At 44.8% G+C, this 19,086-nt stretch overlaps 3 protein-coding genes across 3 annotated transcripts; 2 read left to right on the plus strand and 1 right to left on the minus strand.

Moving 5' to 3' along the window:
- Window positions 1-10,178: 10,178 nt before the first annotated feature.
- C8R40DRAFT_1178910 (uncharacterized protein) lies at window positions 10,179-10,757 on the plus strand (the record flags this gene model as incomplete). The annotated part of the gene is made up of 1 exon (XM_046232939.1): window positions 10,179-10,757. The coding sequence occupies one exon, from the start codon at window positions 10,179-10,181 to the stop codon at window positions 10,755-10,757; it is 579 nt and encodes a 192-aa protein (XP_046078723.1).
- Window positions 10,758-12,325: 1,568 nt separating this feature from the next.
- On the minus strand, window positions 12,326-16,398 carry C8R40DRAFT_1242070 (uncharacterized protein; the record flags this gene model as incomplete). Its single annotated transcript, XM_046233568.1, has 8 exons — window positions 12,326-12,561; window positions 12,612-12,775; window positions 12,827-12,941; window positions 13,117-13,395; window positions 13,451-14,680; window positions 14,723-15,170; window positions 15,226-15,516; window positions 15,571-16,398. The coding sequence occupies 8 exons, from the start codon at window positions 16,396-16,398 to the stop codon at window positions 12,359-12,361; spliced, it is 3,558 nt and encodes a 1,185-aa protein (XP_046078724.1). The 3' UTR covers window positions 12,326-12,358.
- Window positions 16,399-16,561: 163 nt separating this feature from the next.
- C8R40DRAFT_1075460 (uncharacterized protein) lies at window positions 16,562-18,827 on the plus strand (the record flags this gene model as incomplete). The annotated part of the gene is made up of 11 exons (XM_046226869.1): window positions 16,562-16,754; window positions 16,804-16,893; window positions 16,948-16,998; window positions 17,103-17,224; window positions 17,278-17,313; window positions 17,483-17,518; window positions 17,567-17,989; window positions 18,043-18,198; window positions 18,246-18,437; window positions 18,485-18,651; window positions 18,701-18,827. The coding sequence occupies 11 exons, from the start codon at window positions 16,562-16,564 to the stop codon at window positions 18,825-18,827; spliced, it is 1,593 nt and encodes a 530-aa protein (XP_046078725.1).
- Between the last annotated feature and the right edge of the window lie 259 nt (window positions 18,828-19,086).

Here is a 19,086-nt window from a genome sequence, read left to right on the forward strand (position 1 = left end):
TCCATCCAATATGCTGACGGTGAAATTCATCCTCTAGCCTTCCTTTCCAGAACGCTTCACGCGGCGGAACTCAACTACGATACTCACAACAAAGAGCTACTGGCCATCTTCGAGGCCTTTAAAGCTTGGCGTCATTATCTGGAAGGCTCGGGTGATCCAGTCGACGTCGTCACCGATCACAAGAATCTTGAGTATTTTTCTACTACCACGGTTCTTACACGCCGACAGGTCCGATGGTCTGAATTTTTACATCAATTTAATATGGTCATTCGCTTCCGACCGGGGAAACTCGGCGAGAAACCCGATTCGATAACTAGACGCTGGGATTCACGAGCCTCAATTATCATGGATATCAAAGCCCTACACCAGGCAATCATCCTCGCCCTTCCCGCTGACCCGAGCTCTGTTATTGGTTTGGAACTTGCAAAAGATCCTTCCAATGAACGTTGGAGCCTAGGTAGTGACAAGCTACTACGCCTTGACGACCGTATTTATGTTCCTAATCACGGCGATCTTTGCCTTCAAGTTCTCCGCTACTTTCACGATCATCCACTCTCCGACCATTTTGGCCAGAACCGCACTCTGGAAGCTGTACGTCGTCAATACACCTGGCCCAAGGTCAGAGACTTTGTTCGTGACTACGTTACCTCTTGCACTATCTGTGGTCGCAATAAGCCCCGCCGTCATCGGCCTTACGGCTTGTTGAAACCTCTGCCGGTTCCGGTCCGACCATGGACTTCATTGAGCAACTGCCAATGTCGAATGGTTACACCGCTATTCTAGTCGTTGTGGATCAATCTTCCAAGCAAGCTATATTTATTCCGACTTACGACACCATTACTTCCGAACAACTAGCCGAGCTTTTTGTTATTCATGTCTTCTCTAAACATGGTGTGCCAAATCATGTCACTTCTGATTGTGGTTCCAAATTTGTTTCGGCGTTCTTCCGGGCTCTCGGTAAAGCGCTCTCCATGGAACTTCACTATACCTCTGGATATCATCCGGAAGCCGACGGGCAGACCGAGCATGTCAACCAAACCCTCGAACAGTACATCAGGATCTATTGCTCCCACCAACAAAATGACTGGTCGCCTCTACTTCCGATCGCCGAGTTCGCCTATAATAATGCTCCCAACGCTTCCACAGGTATTACTCCATTCTTCACTAACAAAGGATACCACCCCAACATCACTGTTCGGCCCAAGGTCGACATGAAGTCTGATCTAGTTAGAGACTTCGTCATCAACCTTGATGAACTCCACGTTTTCCTTCGAGAGGAAATCCTTCTTGCTCAATCTCGTTACAAGGAACAAGCTGACAGGAAAAGAATCTCGCATCCGGAGTTCCCGATCGGCTCCGAAGTTTTTGTTCTTGCTAAGCACATTCGCTCTACTCGTCCTATTCAAGGTCATCAGTCAACCTGGTACTTTGTCTTATGAGCTCAAGCTCCCGGACTGTCTTCGCCGCATCCACCCGGTTTTCCATGTCTCTCAGCTGGAGCCGGTTACGCCGAACCCATTCCCGATAACGAGCTTGCCTCGTTTTTGTGTGAAAGAGAAAGGAAGGAATCTAATGGGCACTCCAACCAACCAATCTAATACACAATATGCGAGTTCACTGGTATCAAATTTATTTAATAGCAAGGGGTAGCGTTGGCAAAGGTTCCGCAAAGCTTTGAGAGCTAAGTACGAAGCTTTGATCAATCAATTTGAATCGTTCTAAGGATTCGATATATTCCTTTGATCAAGGTAGATTTAGCACGATTTGTGCTTTGGTTTGTATTGATTTGGGTATATCAAGAATTGGGGGTTTGAATCAAAGTAAATTAAAACCGAAACACACAGACCCCTACAGAGGGCTAGAACTATGTGCTGGCACAACCACACAGCGTGATTTGCCCTTAAGACCAACAACTGATCCTAAGTTCGAAGAATACCCAACAACTGGATATACTTCTCGCAGTCACAAGGAGCAGAACACAATGTTCCTATACTCACAAGTGCCAGGCCCGAATGGCTGCTAGCGAAGAGGTTTCAGTCTGGCAGGAGTGTGTCTTTCCTTTTTACGGATTAGCACTGCAACGTCGTCCCAAAATCACTTGTATTCCAGATACATCAGATCGCTATTTATACATACATGATATAGAGTCGCACAGTCCAATTAATTTAATACATTAAACGTTCGGAACCGCAAGGAAACTTCTACAATCGGTCAGATACTATTTAATTTGAATCTTCATGCCCTTATTTGGTCCATATTGGTTCCAAGATTCTAGTATACCCCCAAACATAGGTAGGTACTTCACTATTCATTTAATTTAATTGCTTTTAGAGAATGACTCGAATAGTGTTTAACTGTCATTGCTGTTCAACACTTACTTCGATCGTTTGTCACCTCGTCCGGAGGCAAATCAGCTCTCCTCGATTCTAATCCTATTAATCTGATTCATCTGGATTAAACTAATTGCTTCTCTCTTTCAATAGACACCCATTGTGCCTATACTCTATCAAGGGAGTTACACATAGTATTCATTTAATTGCATTCTTCAATATTTTCTACGTCAGGACTCTTTGACATTCATTTGATATGTCTTCGGAGCCTCGCAGTACTTCGATCATTCTTCTAGTCATTTTACTCAACCATGCAACTTGATTGGTCTATTAGACTAAATCGCATTCTTTTAGATTAATGCATGATCTCGTTCTAGAAGGAGTATTTGATAATTCCTGAGTTCTAGAAAGTCATTTCGAGTCAATCCTCGGTTCATGGTCACTTGAGTAAGTTCTTCCAAACTCCTGCCAGTGTAAGGTCCAATAAGAATACCCTTGGTATGTCATACGTGAATGGTCATCCTTCGGATGTAGTCCGAGTCTGGTATAATCCTGCTTGACAAACAGGTAGACTGCTATCCGAAGGTAGTATCGGGGATGGGTAAACTAACCAACTTGTGGTAGTATGGGTATATGGTCCCTTCAACTTATTAGACTGATTCAGTATTGACTTTGACTGTCAATCTGGGTCTCAATTACAGTCCTCTTGATACAAATCTATACGTGAAAATGTCACAATTCACAGTATAGACGTCTAGCCAAAATTTAGGCGTGTCATCCCCCCCAAACTAAAGAATTTGACCGTCCTCGGTCATTCGTAGTTTTGTATAGGGAAAGGATACCCAATCTGTTTTTAGATGGATTCGACAAGACTATATCTCCTTTTAATGTAATTCACTGGGTTTGGATCTCTACTTCTCCGTGCTCTCCAATCAATTTGGATGCCCTCAAATGGGTTTCTAGCGCTCATCTATCAATTTATTCACACACCTGCTACGAATCGTAACAGTTTAGCGCTCAATTTGAATTGAATACTTTTTCGGTATTCCTATCACATTTCAAAAATTTCATTCACAATCTTTTTATCATCTAATCACAGAACGAGCTTCCATTTCACGGAGAACTGCTCTGACGTACGCACTGATTCAGTGTGTACATTTATTTAGTTCGGGGCACGGGGTTCAACAAATTTTCGTTGAAGTCCGTTTTCTTTCTTTTTCTTCCTTCATCTCGTTCTTATTAATTCAAAATGGCCTCAACCTCGAGTCAAACTCGGGCTGTAGCTTCGACCACGCTTCTTCCTACCTCCCTTATGGAGGCCCAAGTAATTCTGGCGGGTCTCTCATTCAAATCAACACTCCCTTTGTTCTTCGAGAGCGCTGTTTTTGTTCGTCTTCAACAGGGAGATTACTCCCCCCCTATGCTCGATTCTCAGAATTCTCCGGATTTCGATGGATCTACTACCTTTCCAGCTTTTTCGTATCCTCGTCCTCTGGTTCCCTTCTGCTTCCCTTCTAACACTTCGCGTCCTCTATCTGTTGCCCCAGGCTTGGACTTATATTGTTCAGCCCAAATGGCCGTGCGGACATTACAAAGTGGGGATGAGGATTCCATTGAAACCGATCCGATGGAGTTATATCATTTATTTGAGGAAGCCGCCCCGTATCTGGTGCGTATTCCACTTCTCATTGCTTTTATTTATTTTAATTGTTCTTATTAGCTTTATATTCATGAATTCTGGATGGGAAGGGCGAATTGCCCTTTGTTCGCAGAACAAATCCTTCTAGCTGCCGAGTTCTTATCTGCCCGTCTCCCTGCATTTCTTCGCGATAGCTTATTACAGCAGTGGGGAATTCCCCCTGAACATCGGTCTTCTTCTACGGTACGTTTTTCCTGCTTCTAAAGCAATTCTTTTATTCATTTTAATTCGATTTGTAGAATGCTCTTGTCCTTGAACACTTCCCCACTATTCCAATTCCTTTCTGTCTTCGATTCCGCGAAGGGAGCGCCATGATGCGTCTGGCGCCTTCCAAAGAACTGGATGTCTTTGCCTCGTTACGCGGTAAAGGCTCTCCTGGAGCTTCAAAGGCAGTTTCGCCTCCCAAAGTTTCCGATGTCATCTCTCCTCCCCCTGTCACTAAAGCACAAGCTGTGCCCCCTAGGGCACTTCGACGGAATTGGGAGATCGAAAGCCTCAAGGCTGACGCTTCCTCATTTCGTGAGTATTAATTTAATTTCTTGGTTTCATTTTATTCATTTCATCTTTGTTTTGATTTAGTTGCTTCTCCCCGTTCCACCCATTCAAAAGACTCCGATAATGAGCTTTTGAGTGGTTTCCCTTTGGTAGACGCAGCTCCTCGAGCTTCTTCGTCTGCCAAAGTCTCTGTAGGCCGAAAGGAGCCTAAATCCAAAACTACCGTCAAGGTAGTTGAAGATCCTAAGGCTGATCATCCCCCTCTTGTTGGTATGGCTTACAAAAGGGTTCGACTCCCTCCTCGTTCGAGGGAAAATACTTCGATCGCCTCAAAAGGAAAAGCGCGACAAATTGTTGACACTGATGAGGACTCGACTTCCAATGAAGTTGAGTCTGAAGATGAAGATGAGGATGAGGATACTGCTCCTCCTCCAAAACGCCTCAAAACGACATCTTCCATCTCTGGTAAAATTTTTATTCTTCATTTTTCATCTCATTTTATTAATTCAATTCGATTGTAGCTTCACTGCCTCGTCGTCCAGTTAAACGGGTGATCGTCCCCAAACGAGTATCCAAGGCTACAGCGAAGCCCGTTCCCGAGCGTTCCCCAGAGAGTACCTTCCAACCGGTACTATTGGCGGATGCTCAAGGACGCCTACGACTTCCAGAGCAGTCAACTGGTGCCTTCACACCTTTTCCAAAGTTTGCACATGCCAGGGTAAGTCACAGTGATTCAACTTAATTTAGTTAATACTAATTCTATTAATTTAATAGAATAGCGCTCCCTTGAATCGCGACAATCCCCTCCTCGCCATCAATCCTGACTTCGTCGAGCTGGGCTCCATCTTGGAAACCCAAAATGCTCGTTTTACTATGCAGGATCTAATGCAGGTGAACCGGGTGATTCGCGATGTAGGTTTTTATCTGACGTTTTAATTAACTTAATTGCTAACATGTTTCAATTTATGTAGCCTTCCCTCCCAAGTCAGGCTTGCGTTTCGGCGCTTGCTCGAGGGGACTTGGAAGCCAATTCGGCTCCATTGCCAGGATACAAATGTCAAGCTTGCTCCTCACGGAGTTTGAAGTGCTTGGGATCCTTGGATGCGGAGCTGGCTATGGATGCGCTCAATGCGCTCCATAAGGCTTCGACTAGCAGTACGCATAGTAAGTTTTCTGTATTCTATTTGATTTTATTCATTTAATTTAATTTGTTTGATTCTATTTAGACCTAGCAAACTCATTACGACGAGCCACCGACTTGAATGACCAATTGAAACAGCTCGGGTCTCTTTTCGACACCACGCGGGACCTCTTCTTGCGATCCATCTTGGATCTGCAGAATGCCGGGGAGGACCCCATTGTTGTACTGGAAGCACTCAAGGCCGCCGAGCCCAATCGTCGGGCGATCAATCTAAATGAGTGGACCCTTATGGCCACTCTATTCCGTTGGCCCAGTCCATTCAATTTGAGTGGGCTGGACTTCGACAATCGAACTCCAGGGGAATGGATTGAACTGCTACGCAGCATCCATTCTGGGGAGTTAACGGCACATCTTGACGAAAACGGGCACCTGGTCGAGTCCTCGCCACCTCCGGATTCTGCTACTGAGGCTTTCGAAGGCCTCAATGAAGTAGAGAAGGGATCGGCGGACGAAGGTACCAGCAGTCGGGTAGGGGAATCTGTTCCTATGGAGCTGGATCTCCCTACGATTGAGAGTTTGGCCGAGCAAACTCTGTCTCCTGAAAAGGGGGCAGAGCCAGCGCAGGCTCTTGAATCGTAGCTGATTCCTTGGGCGTCGGGGCATCGTTTTCTTTTTATTTTTTATTTTTTATTTTGTTTTTCTTATACACACACAGACGGACGGGTTTTATAACCTGCATATTTCATTATAGCTGACCACTCGCGGTCTTATTGTCTGGGTTTCTTAACCCAAAACATCTTATTATGGACCTTTTCAGGACCACAGGTCGCTCGAGACCATTTCGTTTTAATTAGATTTCATTAATCTAATATCTATCTTGTCTCTTTCTTGTTTTTCTTGTATTTCTTGTAGGTAGTTTACCTATTATTTTGTTGTGGATAGCTTATACTATCCTGTATATATCAATTTACGAGTTCTCATGCTCATGTTTATCTTAATTTGAATGAGTGAACTTAAGTCTCATTTAATTTGAATGAATTCCTATAACCATTGTTCACTCAATATACTTTTCAACTCGATTCTTGTTTTAATTTGAATGAGTGCTTGCGAATTATTGAGCTGACTCTGAGTTCCACCTCTGAATAGGGGTTCAAAGTAAGACTCCATTCCGGATCCTGTCATGAATTTTCATGCGAGATCAGGACCGCAAGACTTTCCTGTCTTCATCGTCCTGAGTGCTCAAGTCGATCTCCGTTCGCCATTGATTATAACAACGTCGGGAGGTATTCTCAACTCCACTTTCAGGTTCTGAGCGCAGTTTCTTTACTCATTCTGCTTATTTTGACCTTCTGTATGATCGCTTTGATCAATTCTGGGTCACTGCGTTCTCAATACCATTCAATCTAATTGCAAAACTATTTGTCTAATTGAAATTTTGTAAATTTTCAATCAAATCGATATCAATCGATATCCTCCTCCCCCAAACTAAAGAATTCAACTGTCCTCAGTTGTCCTAATTTGGTCAGGAGCTTGATTTCACTGTTTCGGTATAAAAGCTCAGGCCAATTGACTATCAATATGCCATTCATTCCAAGTCGACTTGCATTAGTCGAACTTAGTCGAGCTCTCATTCCATACAAAGTTCCATCAACATCTATCATCGTTCATCCTAGCATGCCTATCCATCACAAGAAGGATCTTGACATTGCTCGAGTTGCTGAGCCCCACTTGGGTGCTTTGCAGCAGTTACTTGCTTCGTTCAAAGGCAAGAAGACGAACAATCCCGACAAGGCGACAATTTCTGTCCTTCGTCGGTCTACCGAGTATCTTCATGATCTCTTGCTATGTATTCTTCATTCAATTTAATTGATACGTATCAATTTAAATCGTTTATTCTCAGGAAAAGCCTGTGACCCTTCGTAGTCACGTTAGATAGGTCTCTAACTTGACTGCTCGTCAGAGCATTATCGATACTTTGTGTCTTGGGCACAAACTATTTCCTGACATCGTCAGTGATTCTCACTTCGAGCAACATCTTAAGTTCATGGCTTTTGCCAATGATGCTCGTGTATGTATCAATTTCCTTCGTGACTATTTACATTCATAGTCTTTTCAGAACACTTTCGTTAGGAATCGCCTCCTCGATCGTGCTCGTTCAGTTCATTCGGATCACGAGGCGTCTACTCGTGCCGATAATTCTCGTTTTATCAGGAAGTCCAAGAAGAAAGCTACTAGATTTGCTTCCTCTCGTGACGTCAAACGTGAACCTAGATCTGTTCGTTTCGACTCTGATGTCGAGGTAAATTCTCAGATCTAATCTCAATTAATTTGATTTATCAATTTCGTTCAGATGAATTCAGCCTCCGAGGACGAGTTGGTGTCTGGAACTGACCGCAGTTTCAAACAGAAGCCTACTCTCTCTTTTATCAAGGTGAGTTAAAATGTTATCATGTTCTGTATCCACGACTCATTCCATGTCGTAGAATCGTCGCAGCACTCCCTATCCCACCACTGGTTCCAACAAAGGTTCCACCAAGGATGAAAAGTCTGCTGTGAACAAGGTTTCTCCTCATCTCAGCAAGGTTCATTGCCACGCAGACAGTCATGTTTCATCCAACTGTATGTCGTGTCTTGCTGAAGATAAAGGTGATTCAATTTAATTTAAATCCGTTTCAAATGGATTCTTATTTCGTGTTTTTTAGTGACCCACAGCAAGCATATCAATCATGCTCTTGCTCAAGTCGTATCTTCCAATCTCGATACTCCGCCAGCTCCTCTTGAGTCGCAAAGTACCAAATTCATTGCTGCTACACTCAACTTTCAGGCAGCTGAATTCGAATTTAACGCAAACCTGGTCAAGACTTATGCAACTCGTGCACATATTGCCAAGGTAATTGCGGACGAAGCTTGCAGCATCTTGAAAAGTCGCCAAGATTCTGGTTCAGACTCCTCTGCTTCTGACGCAAGTTTTGCTACTGCTCAGAGTATTCCCACCACCGGTTCTGAGGACACCGTCGTCACTCCTACCGAGATTACTGTTCCAGTCCTTAAGACCGTCGAACGAGCTACTACTCCATTCACTCGTGGTGTTACTCCTATGATGGAAGACAAAGGACACATCTCTGCCTAGGTCTGCAATCCATCTAATTGATATTCATTTAAATTAATACATCATCATTTAGATGCATTTGTTTAAAACCCATAAATATTATAAAAACAGTTGTTCGTGTTGACCCACTGTCTCTACATGTTTTCATCTATTCGTATTCATTCATTTCATGCCTACTGTCTTTACGCCATCACAGCTGTATAGTAGATGCATCATCTTACCATCGCCATTCATTTCATGATGTTAGTTTGTAACAGTATATCATCAGAGTTTCAATCTAATTATTGATCCTCTTCCTCACTGAGTTCTTCGTCAGAGTTGGTATCTGAGAGTCTCAAATGCGGTATGGCATCGAATATGTAATCATTCTCTGGTGTCATCCAATATTCATCTTCATCTTCTACCATTAAATCTAATTGTTCGGCAGTTAAGTCGATAAGTTCGTGAATATTGTTTGGCAATTCAATTGATTCATTTCGCGTGAAATGCGGCAATACTCTGAAGGCTCCGACCTTCTCTTTAAGTACTGTTCCATCCATTTCAGCAATGATATAAGAGCCACCCTGTCATGCCTTGCTTCTCCGGACCTTTTCCTTTTCCTTCCAGAGCTCCGGTTCATCACTTATACATGTTTCCGATATTCTATGCACCATCCTTACGATCTTTACTGTACATATTACCTGTCACTCCAGTAGCCACATGACATATGTACCTGACAGCCTCATGTACAGTATATAGGCTGGGGACTCCCCTCGGAGCTCCCCAGCGTGTTATTGTCAAATCTTACCTGGAAACTCTTCCTACCTGGCTTGGTCCCTTTAGTACAGTCTACTAGTACTTGCTAACAGGGCCTGACACGTCTCAACAGTCATATATTTCCTCATTATCTGTTTCCTTTATCTCTGTCTCACCTCAACTCTGTTTCTCCTCACTGTTTCTGATCTCTGGCCTCTTTCTATCAATCCTCGTATTGTCTACGCCTCTACTTCGACTCACCATCTACGTCGAGGCTCTACAATTCGTCCTTCATCCTTTGGAACCTCCCATTAGGTTCCCAATTCCGCTTTATTGCTCCCTAAGCTCCCCACAGCTTCCCACTCGTATCAGCTACACCTCCCCTCCACATCGAAGCGGTGGTTACGCGTTACGTTCTACACCTCCAGGACCCTCTATTAGGTCTACCCAAGCTCCACAACTACCCCTGGTTAGGCTCCCCTCACCAGTATCGGCACTATCCCATACCTCCTCGTACGGCCTAGGCGGCTACTGCGTTCGCTTAGGCCCAGTCTGGGTAAGACCAGAGCAGGCCATCTGTGCCGGGGCCTCACATAATAACACGCTCAAAGGGAGTTCTCTCCAGTCCGGTTGTTGAGTAGGTCCATGTACACCACTTGCCTCGCCTCCATGATTCCCACATACCTCCCCAAACCCAATTTCATCCCTTCCACCTCCCCATTCTTCATGAAGCTTCACTGGGACCGATTTGCCATTCGTCAGGAAGGGCCTCGAAGTATTGGCCCACTGCTATGGACATCTGGAACACCTCCCTCAGTGTCCCCAGAGCATACTGGTCAACTTGCTAGACTCTCATTTCATGGGAGGAGCTTTCAACCAGTTTTGATATCCCCTGGAGCACCTCTGAAGCGTCCAGCTGGACCAAGAGCTATGCCTAAAAGACCCACCCAGGCCCAGGATCTATCCACAATGTCACAGGAACCTGGGACTGTACAGTGGTGCATTCCTGCCCTGCAGACAGTTCATAAGAACATCCCTGTATGTCTCCAGGTGTCCAGAATCAGGCTTTCAGACCCTCCTCCTCGTCGAAAACCTCCCTGGATAGCTTCTTTCCATCAGGGCTATGTCTTTGCACATTCCCAGGTGTCCAGGATCGCACTTTTGGACCCTCCTCCTCGTCAGAAACCCCCCTGGATAGCACCTTCTCACCAGAGCAGCTCTGATGATGCCCCAGAGCTGGAGGATTAGGAGCAGAAGAAGCTCCTTTCTTCCCTAAGGTACAATTTAACTTAATGATGATTTTGATTGCCTCTTCCCATTATATGTATCATAACTTTTTCGCTTCTGTTCGCATTTGGGACGTGCTTGGACCGCTGGAAAGCTTCCCATCTTACCTTCCAAATGCCCCAACACCTGTGCCAATGTGTGTCCTCATTCCGGAGATGTAGTCCATTCAGTGATTGCAGGTACATCGAAGAGAGGAGGTATTATAACTCCTTCGTTTCTATTCACGTTTCGGACGTGTTTGGACCACTGAAAAGCTCCTTGTCATACCTTTCAAACGCCCCAGCAACTGTGCCAACATGTGGTCTCGTTCCGGAGATGTAGTCTATCCAGTGATTGCAGGTACATTGAAGAGAGGAGGTATTATAACTCCTTCAGTTCTGTTCGCATTTCGGACGCGTTTGGACCATTTTGAAGCCCTATTCCACAGTTTCCAAATGCTCCTATGACCGCCTTATGGAGCTCCTCCGTTCCAGAGGAATGTGCCCCTCACTGTCAGCCAGTACTACGAGGAGAGGGGGTCCCATAACTTCTTCCATTCTCCTCGCATTCTGGACGTGTTTGAAGCATTTGAGAACCCTGAGCCATAGCTTCATAACGCACCCCTGACCGCCCTATGGAGCTGCTGCGTTCCAGAGGAATGTTCTCCTCCCTGTCAGTCAGTACTACAAGGAGAGGAGGTACCATAACTTCTTCGATTCTCCTCACATTTGGGACGTGTCCAGGGCGTTGGGAAGCTCTACTCCATAGCTTCCAAACGCTGCCTTGATCGCTCTATGGAGATCCCCTGTCCCAGAGGAATGATCCCCTCACTGTCAGCCAGTACTACGAGGAGAGGAGGTACCATAACTTCTTCGATTCTCCTCGCATGTGCTCAGGGCGTTTGGAGGCTCTAATCCTTAGCTTTCCAACGCTCCCTTGATCGCTCTATGGAGATCCCCCGTTCCAGAGGAATGCTCCCCTCACTGTCAGCCAGTACTACAAGGGGAGGAGGTGCCATAACTCCTTCAGTTCTCCTCGTGTCCAGGACGTGTTTGGACCATTTGGAAGCCCTATTCCGCAGCTTTATAATGCCTCCCTAGCTGCTCCATAGAACTCTTTCGTTCAAGAGTGACACCCCCTCACTGTCAGTCAGTACCATGAGGAGAGGAGGTATAATAACTCCTTCAGCTCTGCTCGCATTGGGGATGTTCTTGGACTGCCTGGAAGCTCTGCTCTCTACCTTCTCAATGCCCCCTCGATCGCCCCATGGAGCTCCTTTGTTCAGGAGTGGTGTCCTCCTCATTGTCAGCCAGTACTATGAGAAGGGCAGGTACCACATCAGGAAACCCACCCCCGGGAAATCGGGCAAAAACTTTCTACTAATCTTCGAAAACGAAAAATTTGAGTGGATTTGTGCAAACCTTCCTAATATTCCATAATATTCCATTCATAACAGAGGTCGCTCCCAATTATCAAAAATTACTTAGATTAATTTGAGACATGTAGAGGATAAGAATTACGCTGTGCATTGAAGTAAGCAAAAAACATGCGTCTCTACTGTATCAAAGAGAGTGGAATTATCATCAATGTACTAAAAGCTGTCGAAGACCGTCTCGAAGGGTTTTCAATTCATCTTCAAGTTGCCATACATCATGTTGGCGGTCACTAAGTGCCTTCTCAAGGGAACGGATAGTATTCCTGAGTCGTACGTTCTCCGCAATGATAATATTGTCACCAACTTCTTCGGGACGTAGGAATCTTCGGACAAGCCTATTATACTTTGATGCTTCTTGGAATATCAGTATTTGGGTGTCAGGGACTCGAGAGTTTTCTCACCGACGGCCTGAACAGGTACATTCTTTTCGACATCCCACAGTGTGACTGGTATTCTGCATGTAGCACATAATACTTCGTTGTTGTTGACTTCGACCAGAGTCTGGTTCAAATCATGTTGAATGTCTTCAGTCATCCGCTTCGGGGTCTTGGAAGATCTAAGAGGGCTGTAGAAGCAATGAGCAACGCTGCAAAAGAAGCATGTAGGGAACACATACCTGTAGCTGTTAGCTCTACGCTGTTGAAGCCAAACACTCATTGGCATCTCCGAATCTTGTGAGCTCTCGGTAATTTCATCATCATCTTCCAATTCCGAAGCTGACCTCTTCATTGCTGTTGATGACAGTGAAAAGATGATTGACGTGGAAAGGCATTGAGTGTGAGAACAACTACAGATGTACATCTCGCAACTCGCAAATTAGTGTTAATTATCCCATATTAAAGTACATGTGTGTGTCTCGAAATGGACTCAAGAGAAATGTCTGACATTTATCAAGTACGTTTTCACTTGTCCAAGCTGCAGGAACTGTTCCACCCCACTTCGGATACAAATGAACACTGTGTTTGATCGTCTCCAGTGGCAGAATGGAGGCTGCAGGAGTTCCATCTCTATTGAACTGCTTTTTCAAACAATACAGTCCTGTGTAAGATTCTGCTCGACTTGGAAAACAGCTGAACCACTCCACATATGCAAGGTATTTCGGTGGTGTCATGTTTGCTGGAAGTAATCCATCAAGCTTGCCTTCAGGAAGCGAAAATATGACACGGACACGACCGACTTGCATACCTAGGTAGCTTGTGTCATTATATTGTCAGATTTGGGATATACTGTGGGTCGTTACCTTTGAAATAATTATCGCTATTAACCTCCACTCCATTCACCTGGATCAGTGCTGCATCGAAGCGTGCATGCTGAATAACTTCATTTCTTGAATTATATCGTCGCGGGTAGGCACAAACTGTATCCAAAGTGCATTTATCGTAAAGTTCTTCATTCCGAAATTTCAAACGGTGCCATACAGGTAAGTTTCGGAATGGAAAAGTGATGAACTCGGCCATTTCTAACTGGCGCCAAGGCTCATAGTCAGGATGCCGGAATTGAGCAATAAATCTCTTCAGTGCAGGTATGAAGTTCACTGCACCGTAACCTCGAGAGCCTGTATCTTCAATCTTCGAGAGTGAAACTGATCGGAGAGTAGGTGTCTTCGCCATTTGCTGTGTAAGTGTGCATTTGAGGTCTGACAATGAACGTATTGCACCAGGGAAGTCGAAACGTTGTCCCACATCTAGGGATGCTGCAGCAGGGCTTGGAGATCTGGTACTCCTCCAAGTAAGATAGTTGGTATGGTGAATGATCTTTTCATGACGTTCTAACCATCGAGTCATTTGTGGGTATTCATCTTTCCGGTTTGATGACCGAAAGGCATCTTTTGTAAAGTCGATGTGAAGGCGCTCAGTGGTTTCAGTATTATAATTATCAGTCGTCCCATAGAGTTTGATAGCACAGACACAATGGCATAGAAAGTGGAGTTTTGGTAGGTTGAAGTGCTCACGGACTGACAACTGAGCAAAGACATCTCTATACTCATGGAATGTTGCAAGTGATGCTTCGAGAATATCCAATGAATCATCACTATGGATGGGGTAGCATGCGAGGTAGAGGAAATCAAGAAGCGAGCGAGTTGCAGTTGAGAGATTGTGTGATTGTTGAGGTGTCAAATGAGGGATATCGATTATAAGGGCAAGAAGAAATGTGCACATCTGCTTGTGTTCTGATCCGCTCACCCGCGAAAGGGTAGAAATACCCTTCTGAAATTGACGGATACCATGATTTGGGGGTAGGCGACGGACCCGAGCATCAATTTCAGCTGCACCAACAATACTGGTAATCCATTGAACAAGGTGTTTCATAACTCCCTGGTACATCTGGTGCAGAATATCAGGTGTAATCGAACGGAATATATCGGTGTAAGGCAAGTCTTCCCAAAATGGATGCTGCACAGGCTTCAGATTGGCCTCGTCACAGTGGTCCACCCACAGGTTGGTGTGTATAAGTTTCGCAGCTTCGACAGCTTTGTCAGGATCTCAAAAGAGGTGGGAACACGGATATTCACCAAGCTTGTCCTTTGTTGTCATGCAGACTGGACAATCGCCGTAATATCCACAGGACACCAGGATCTGTTCCGGATAGTCTCCAATGTATGCTGCCAAGATTGGATGACATCGTCGTTTGACTCCATCACCACTCTGCATGACAACTCCAGATATTCCAAGCTCCTTAAGTGGTGCAACTAAATTACCCATACATGCATGAAACAAGTTTGCTAGAGCTCGTCGTCGTCCAGCCTTAGTAGTCAGATGTTGTAGCTTTGTTGTTGGAAGGTATGCCAGTAGAATTTGACCCTGCTGTGAGGGTTTCCGCCGAATCTCTTTGGGAAGGTTACCGATAGTAAGATAAACAGGATATGCAGATTTATTGCGAAACAGAGTGACTTGAGTTTTGTCACTAGATATAATGATAGGAATCACTGTCGCCCCAGGGTTTTCCTTCTCTAATGCAGTCTGAATGAATGCACCTGCTATCAGGAGAGAATATTCACTTTGATTTGATACTTACCTGTGTAGCCCACCACCATTTTCCAGTATAGAAATCATGATAGAGCCGAGAAGTCTTATCTGCATCAGAGTAGTGCCGTTCAGGTGTAAAACACATGTAACGTGCATGCTCAGGAGATCCATATAATGCTTGGATACATTCTTTGATGTCCCGTTTATATAAATCAAATGATTCTCCAGCAATGATGACCTCTTCCCGGGTGAAAGATGGGCGCTGAGTGGGGAGACCAGTGTCAATGATACCATTAACTTCATTGCTATTCCGATACGAGAGTCCAAGAGCTTTACAAACCTGGGGCAGAAAGTCAACACTGAGCTTTGAGAAACATCAGTTCTAAAAACGCACTCCATCAATCTCAAGTAATTCTGAAAAGGCAGTTGAACTGGGTCCACGCATTTTTGCCCAACGAGCGACTTCCCAGTCGATGCGTGATTGAAACGGAGCCCATGGATTATGGTTAATACCAGAGATCTGGGACTGATAGTGGAGAAACCCATGTGAGGAATCGTGCAAAGTGTGGGTTGGATTTGAATCAGGAAGTGGAGCACCAGCTTGACCCCCATACACATCAACATGAATGTCATCGCGGTGTGCTGGGAGTGAACGGAGGCATGATTTCCTTGTACTCTCATCAACATCCATGGTATTGTATTCTTCTCTCTCCTCTGGAATGACAACACGCTCCCTTTCTTCTTCCCAGGTTTGTTCGAGATCCATCAAAGTATCATCGAAGACATCTTCATCTTCATCTTCATCTCCATCTTCCCTATTGACATCTCCAGCAAGGTCTTCCTCATCATCATCATCTAAGCCTGGGAAATCATCTGCCATATAGTCATTTCCAAAAAAATCACCCCTGAAGATCTTAATCGGCCCATTTCCTTCATTGCCTTCATCGTCACCATCTGGATTTGATGATTCGGAAGAGTGAGATGTAGATGAATGAGTATCGAGTGACTGGGACCGGTCATGATGAGACTGCTGGGGTGAATCTGATTGATGGTGAGGTCTATGGTAGCTGCGACGGGGAGATCTAGTACTGTTGCGCCGAAGAATCTCTACCCGTGCTCTTCCAGCTTCCTTGCAAGCATGATTACCAGTTTTATCTTCATGCTGTATAAGATGTCCTAGCCGTTTGAAGGATCTCCGACATGCAGAGCAAACAAAAGTCATGATATTGCAAATATTAAGTGAACAGATATTGATATTGTAGCTTGAAATGCCGTTCTTGAGTCACATGATGGTAAAATTATTTATGGTCAAGTCCAATGCTTCATGATTTTTTCGTTCTTTTCTCAGCTAATTTTTTCCATTTTTTATTCACTGAGCTTCTGCCATGTCCAGAGCCGGGCGCAAGTCCACAGTAGATGTCCCGCCTCTACCTGTAACTACACAGCAGTCTATGGGGGAAACAGTAGCTGCACGGCGGAGTGCTCGCAACAAGTCTGTTGCTGACACTACACCTACTACACCTACCTTTGTGTCAACAGAGACGTCGGCCAAGCGAAAGCGTTCCACAAAAGGTCCAGGTCATGACATATTTTGAAATACTCTCTGCTCATACCTTTTTTCTTCTAGATACACCAGCCTCGAAGAAGACAAAGAAAGCATCAAATAACAAGTCTGCCACAGCGGCCATGAACACACCATTGAAGTCTAAGCCAGCAAGTACGTCCTTGTATTTGAGTGAGGTGCATTCCTACCCACTGAAATTTCCTACAGAGGCTCGAAAGCATGGGGCTATACAGGTCAATGTAGACATGCCTGAGGAAGGTATGATTATTGCATTACTCGTTATGAATGTCAACCAATTCATTCAACCTTAGATCCATATATTGCTTCCCCACCGCCGTCAGTTTCTAATGACATCATTTCAGCGAGAGAGCATGCAGAGCCAGACATTGACTCTAGTGGTCCAGAGGATAATGACGACGGTCATGGCATAATTGAGAATGAGCGGGAACATGACCGACAAGCTGTACACTCCTTTGAGATGGAGGTGCGCTCAATTATTTTCTCTGCATACATTGTATTCACCTACCTGGTGCATAGGCGGCACATTTCCGTTCATCATTGTCGGAAACTATGGTGAGCTTAGAATAATTATGTGTATTACAGTTCGGTCACTAACCTGATTGTATATGTAGTGCCTCATATCCGTTCATCAAGTCTTGATCTGTCTTCTTCTCCTTCCACACCACCGGCATCAGATTTCAATGACAATTCTGTAGTAGAGCAATCACCTCCACTCCGACAGGTGACACAAGAAGTCGCTAGGAAGCTCGAATATGAGGTGTGTATCCTGTCTACGCACCATACTTTACACTGAATGGACTCGAAGTTGCCACGGATCACTAATGAGAACCTTCCAACATCGAAGAATGTTCCTGTACCTGTACCGGTCAATAAAACACGTTTGACTACAACTCTTCCGGCGACAGTTCCACTGGTGGGTCCCACTGGGAGAGATCGTACCACTATTGCAGTTCATTGCAAGGGGACTTCTGGGCACACCTGGATTCTCAGCAAAAGCGGACAATCTACAACTATGCAAGGTGTAATTGAGCGAGCCATCAAAGAGGGTAAGGCTGAGCTTTTAACAGGCCACAAGTATTGTCCTTTGGATTCGGAAGAAGTGAAGCAACTCGCTATAAGCTCACTAATCAAGGCTGCAGAACAATTAGGATATGAGGGCGAGCATGATGTAGCTGATCGTTTGGAACACGGAGAGCATGACACGTATATCAAGCCTTTGACAGCTTATGTATGGTGTTGTTTTCTCGCTCTCATTGGACATCTGATCATATTTTCTCATAGGTGGCTAGCCGCATTGGAAACGAGCGAGCAAAGGAGCTGAAAGGGAGTGGATTGAGTGCCGTTGTTGTTAATGCTTATGGATTGAATAACTTCGGAGGGACTATGACTGCAGCTCAAATAATCCTTACCAAACATTTCATGTATGGTCTCGATCTGGTCTGTTGTCCTCATCAGTATGCGTGACTTTGCTAACGTATCCTTAGAATGGCAATTTCGATAATCTCAAACCTTTCCAACATCCTGCGTACATTGCCTATATCCAAGGGACATTCTTCGGTACAGGGTTATATGGTACAGTGATCCGAGGATGTCAAGGCCGTTTCACCTCCTCAAATCAGAGCAAGCCGCTAGAATTGGAGCTCACAAAAGGCATGGTGGCCCTCGCAACAGCTGGGGTACGTTTCATTAAATTTTACTCTAGCCATAGCTCATAACAATCTAGATTCACGCATTACTCAATGACTACTCGCGTGGTGGTCGTCCCGCAAGCTTCCCAGCCACAGAGTCTGCTGCGATTTGGAGGACTGCCATTTGTACCCTTGAGAATATCGAACGTGTCAACCGCGCGCTCTACCATAAGATTATGCATGAATTGTACATGGCAACTTCGTAAGCATTTTAGTTGATACTCGATGTCTTACTAACCTGTTTTCTCCAGTGGTGCATTGCCACTTGCTCAGCATGGTTGGTCGCAGCAACAAATTCTTGACACAACAGATTGGGCTGCGCTTGCTGCAGTCAATGTTGACACTTCTCCCGCTGCTCCTGCTGCCTCTACAACATAGTATCGCAGCTCCGAGCCCGTTACTATGACATCCGCTGTGATGTAACACCTAATTCTGCATCCCCCGCGTTATTCTATATACGACTATGCTATATTCATTTGTTTTAATCAGTCGAAGAGTGGATCCTGTTAAGCTACATTTATTCTCCATGATTTAATGCAATGAAATTATTCCTACTGTCTGACTCAATATGTCTAAATTTGTCTCAATTTCAATGCTTAAGCCTCAATGAATCGGCGAATACAAGCTAATTTTCAAA

Source organism: Lentinula edodes (assembly GCF_021015755.1).
Source record: "Lentinula edodes strain Le(Bin) 0899 ss11 chromosome Unknown C8R40scaffold_110, whole genome shotgun sequence".
NCBI lineage: Eukaryota > Fungi > Basidiomycota > Agaricomycetes > Agaricales > Omphalotaceae > Lentinula > Lentinula edodes.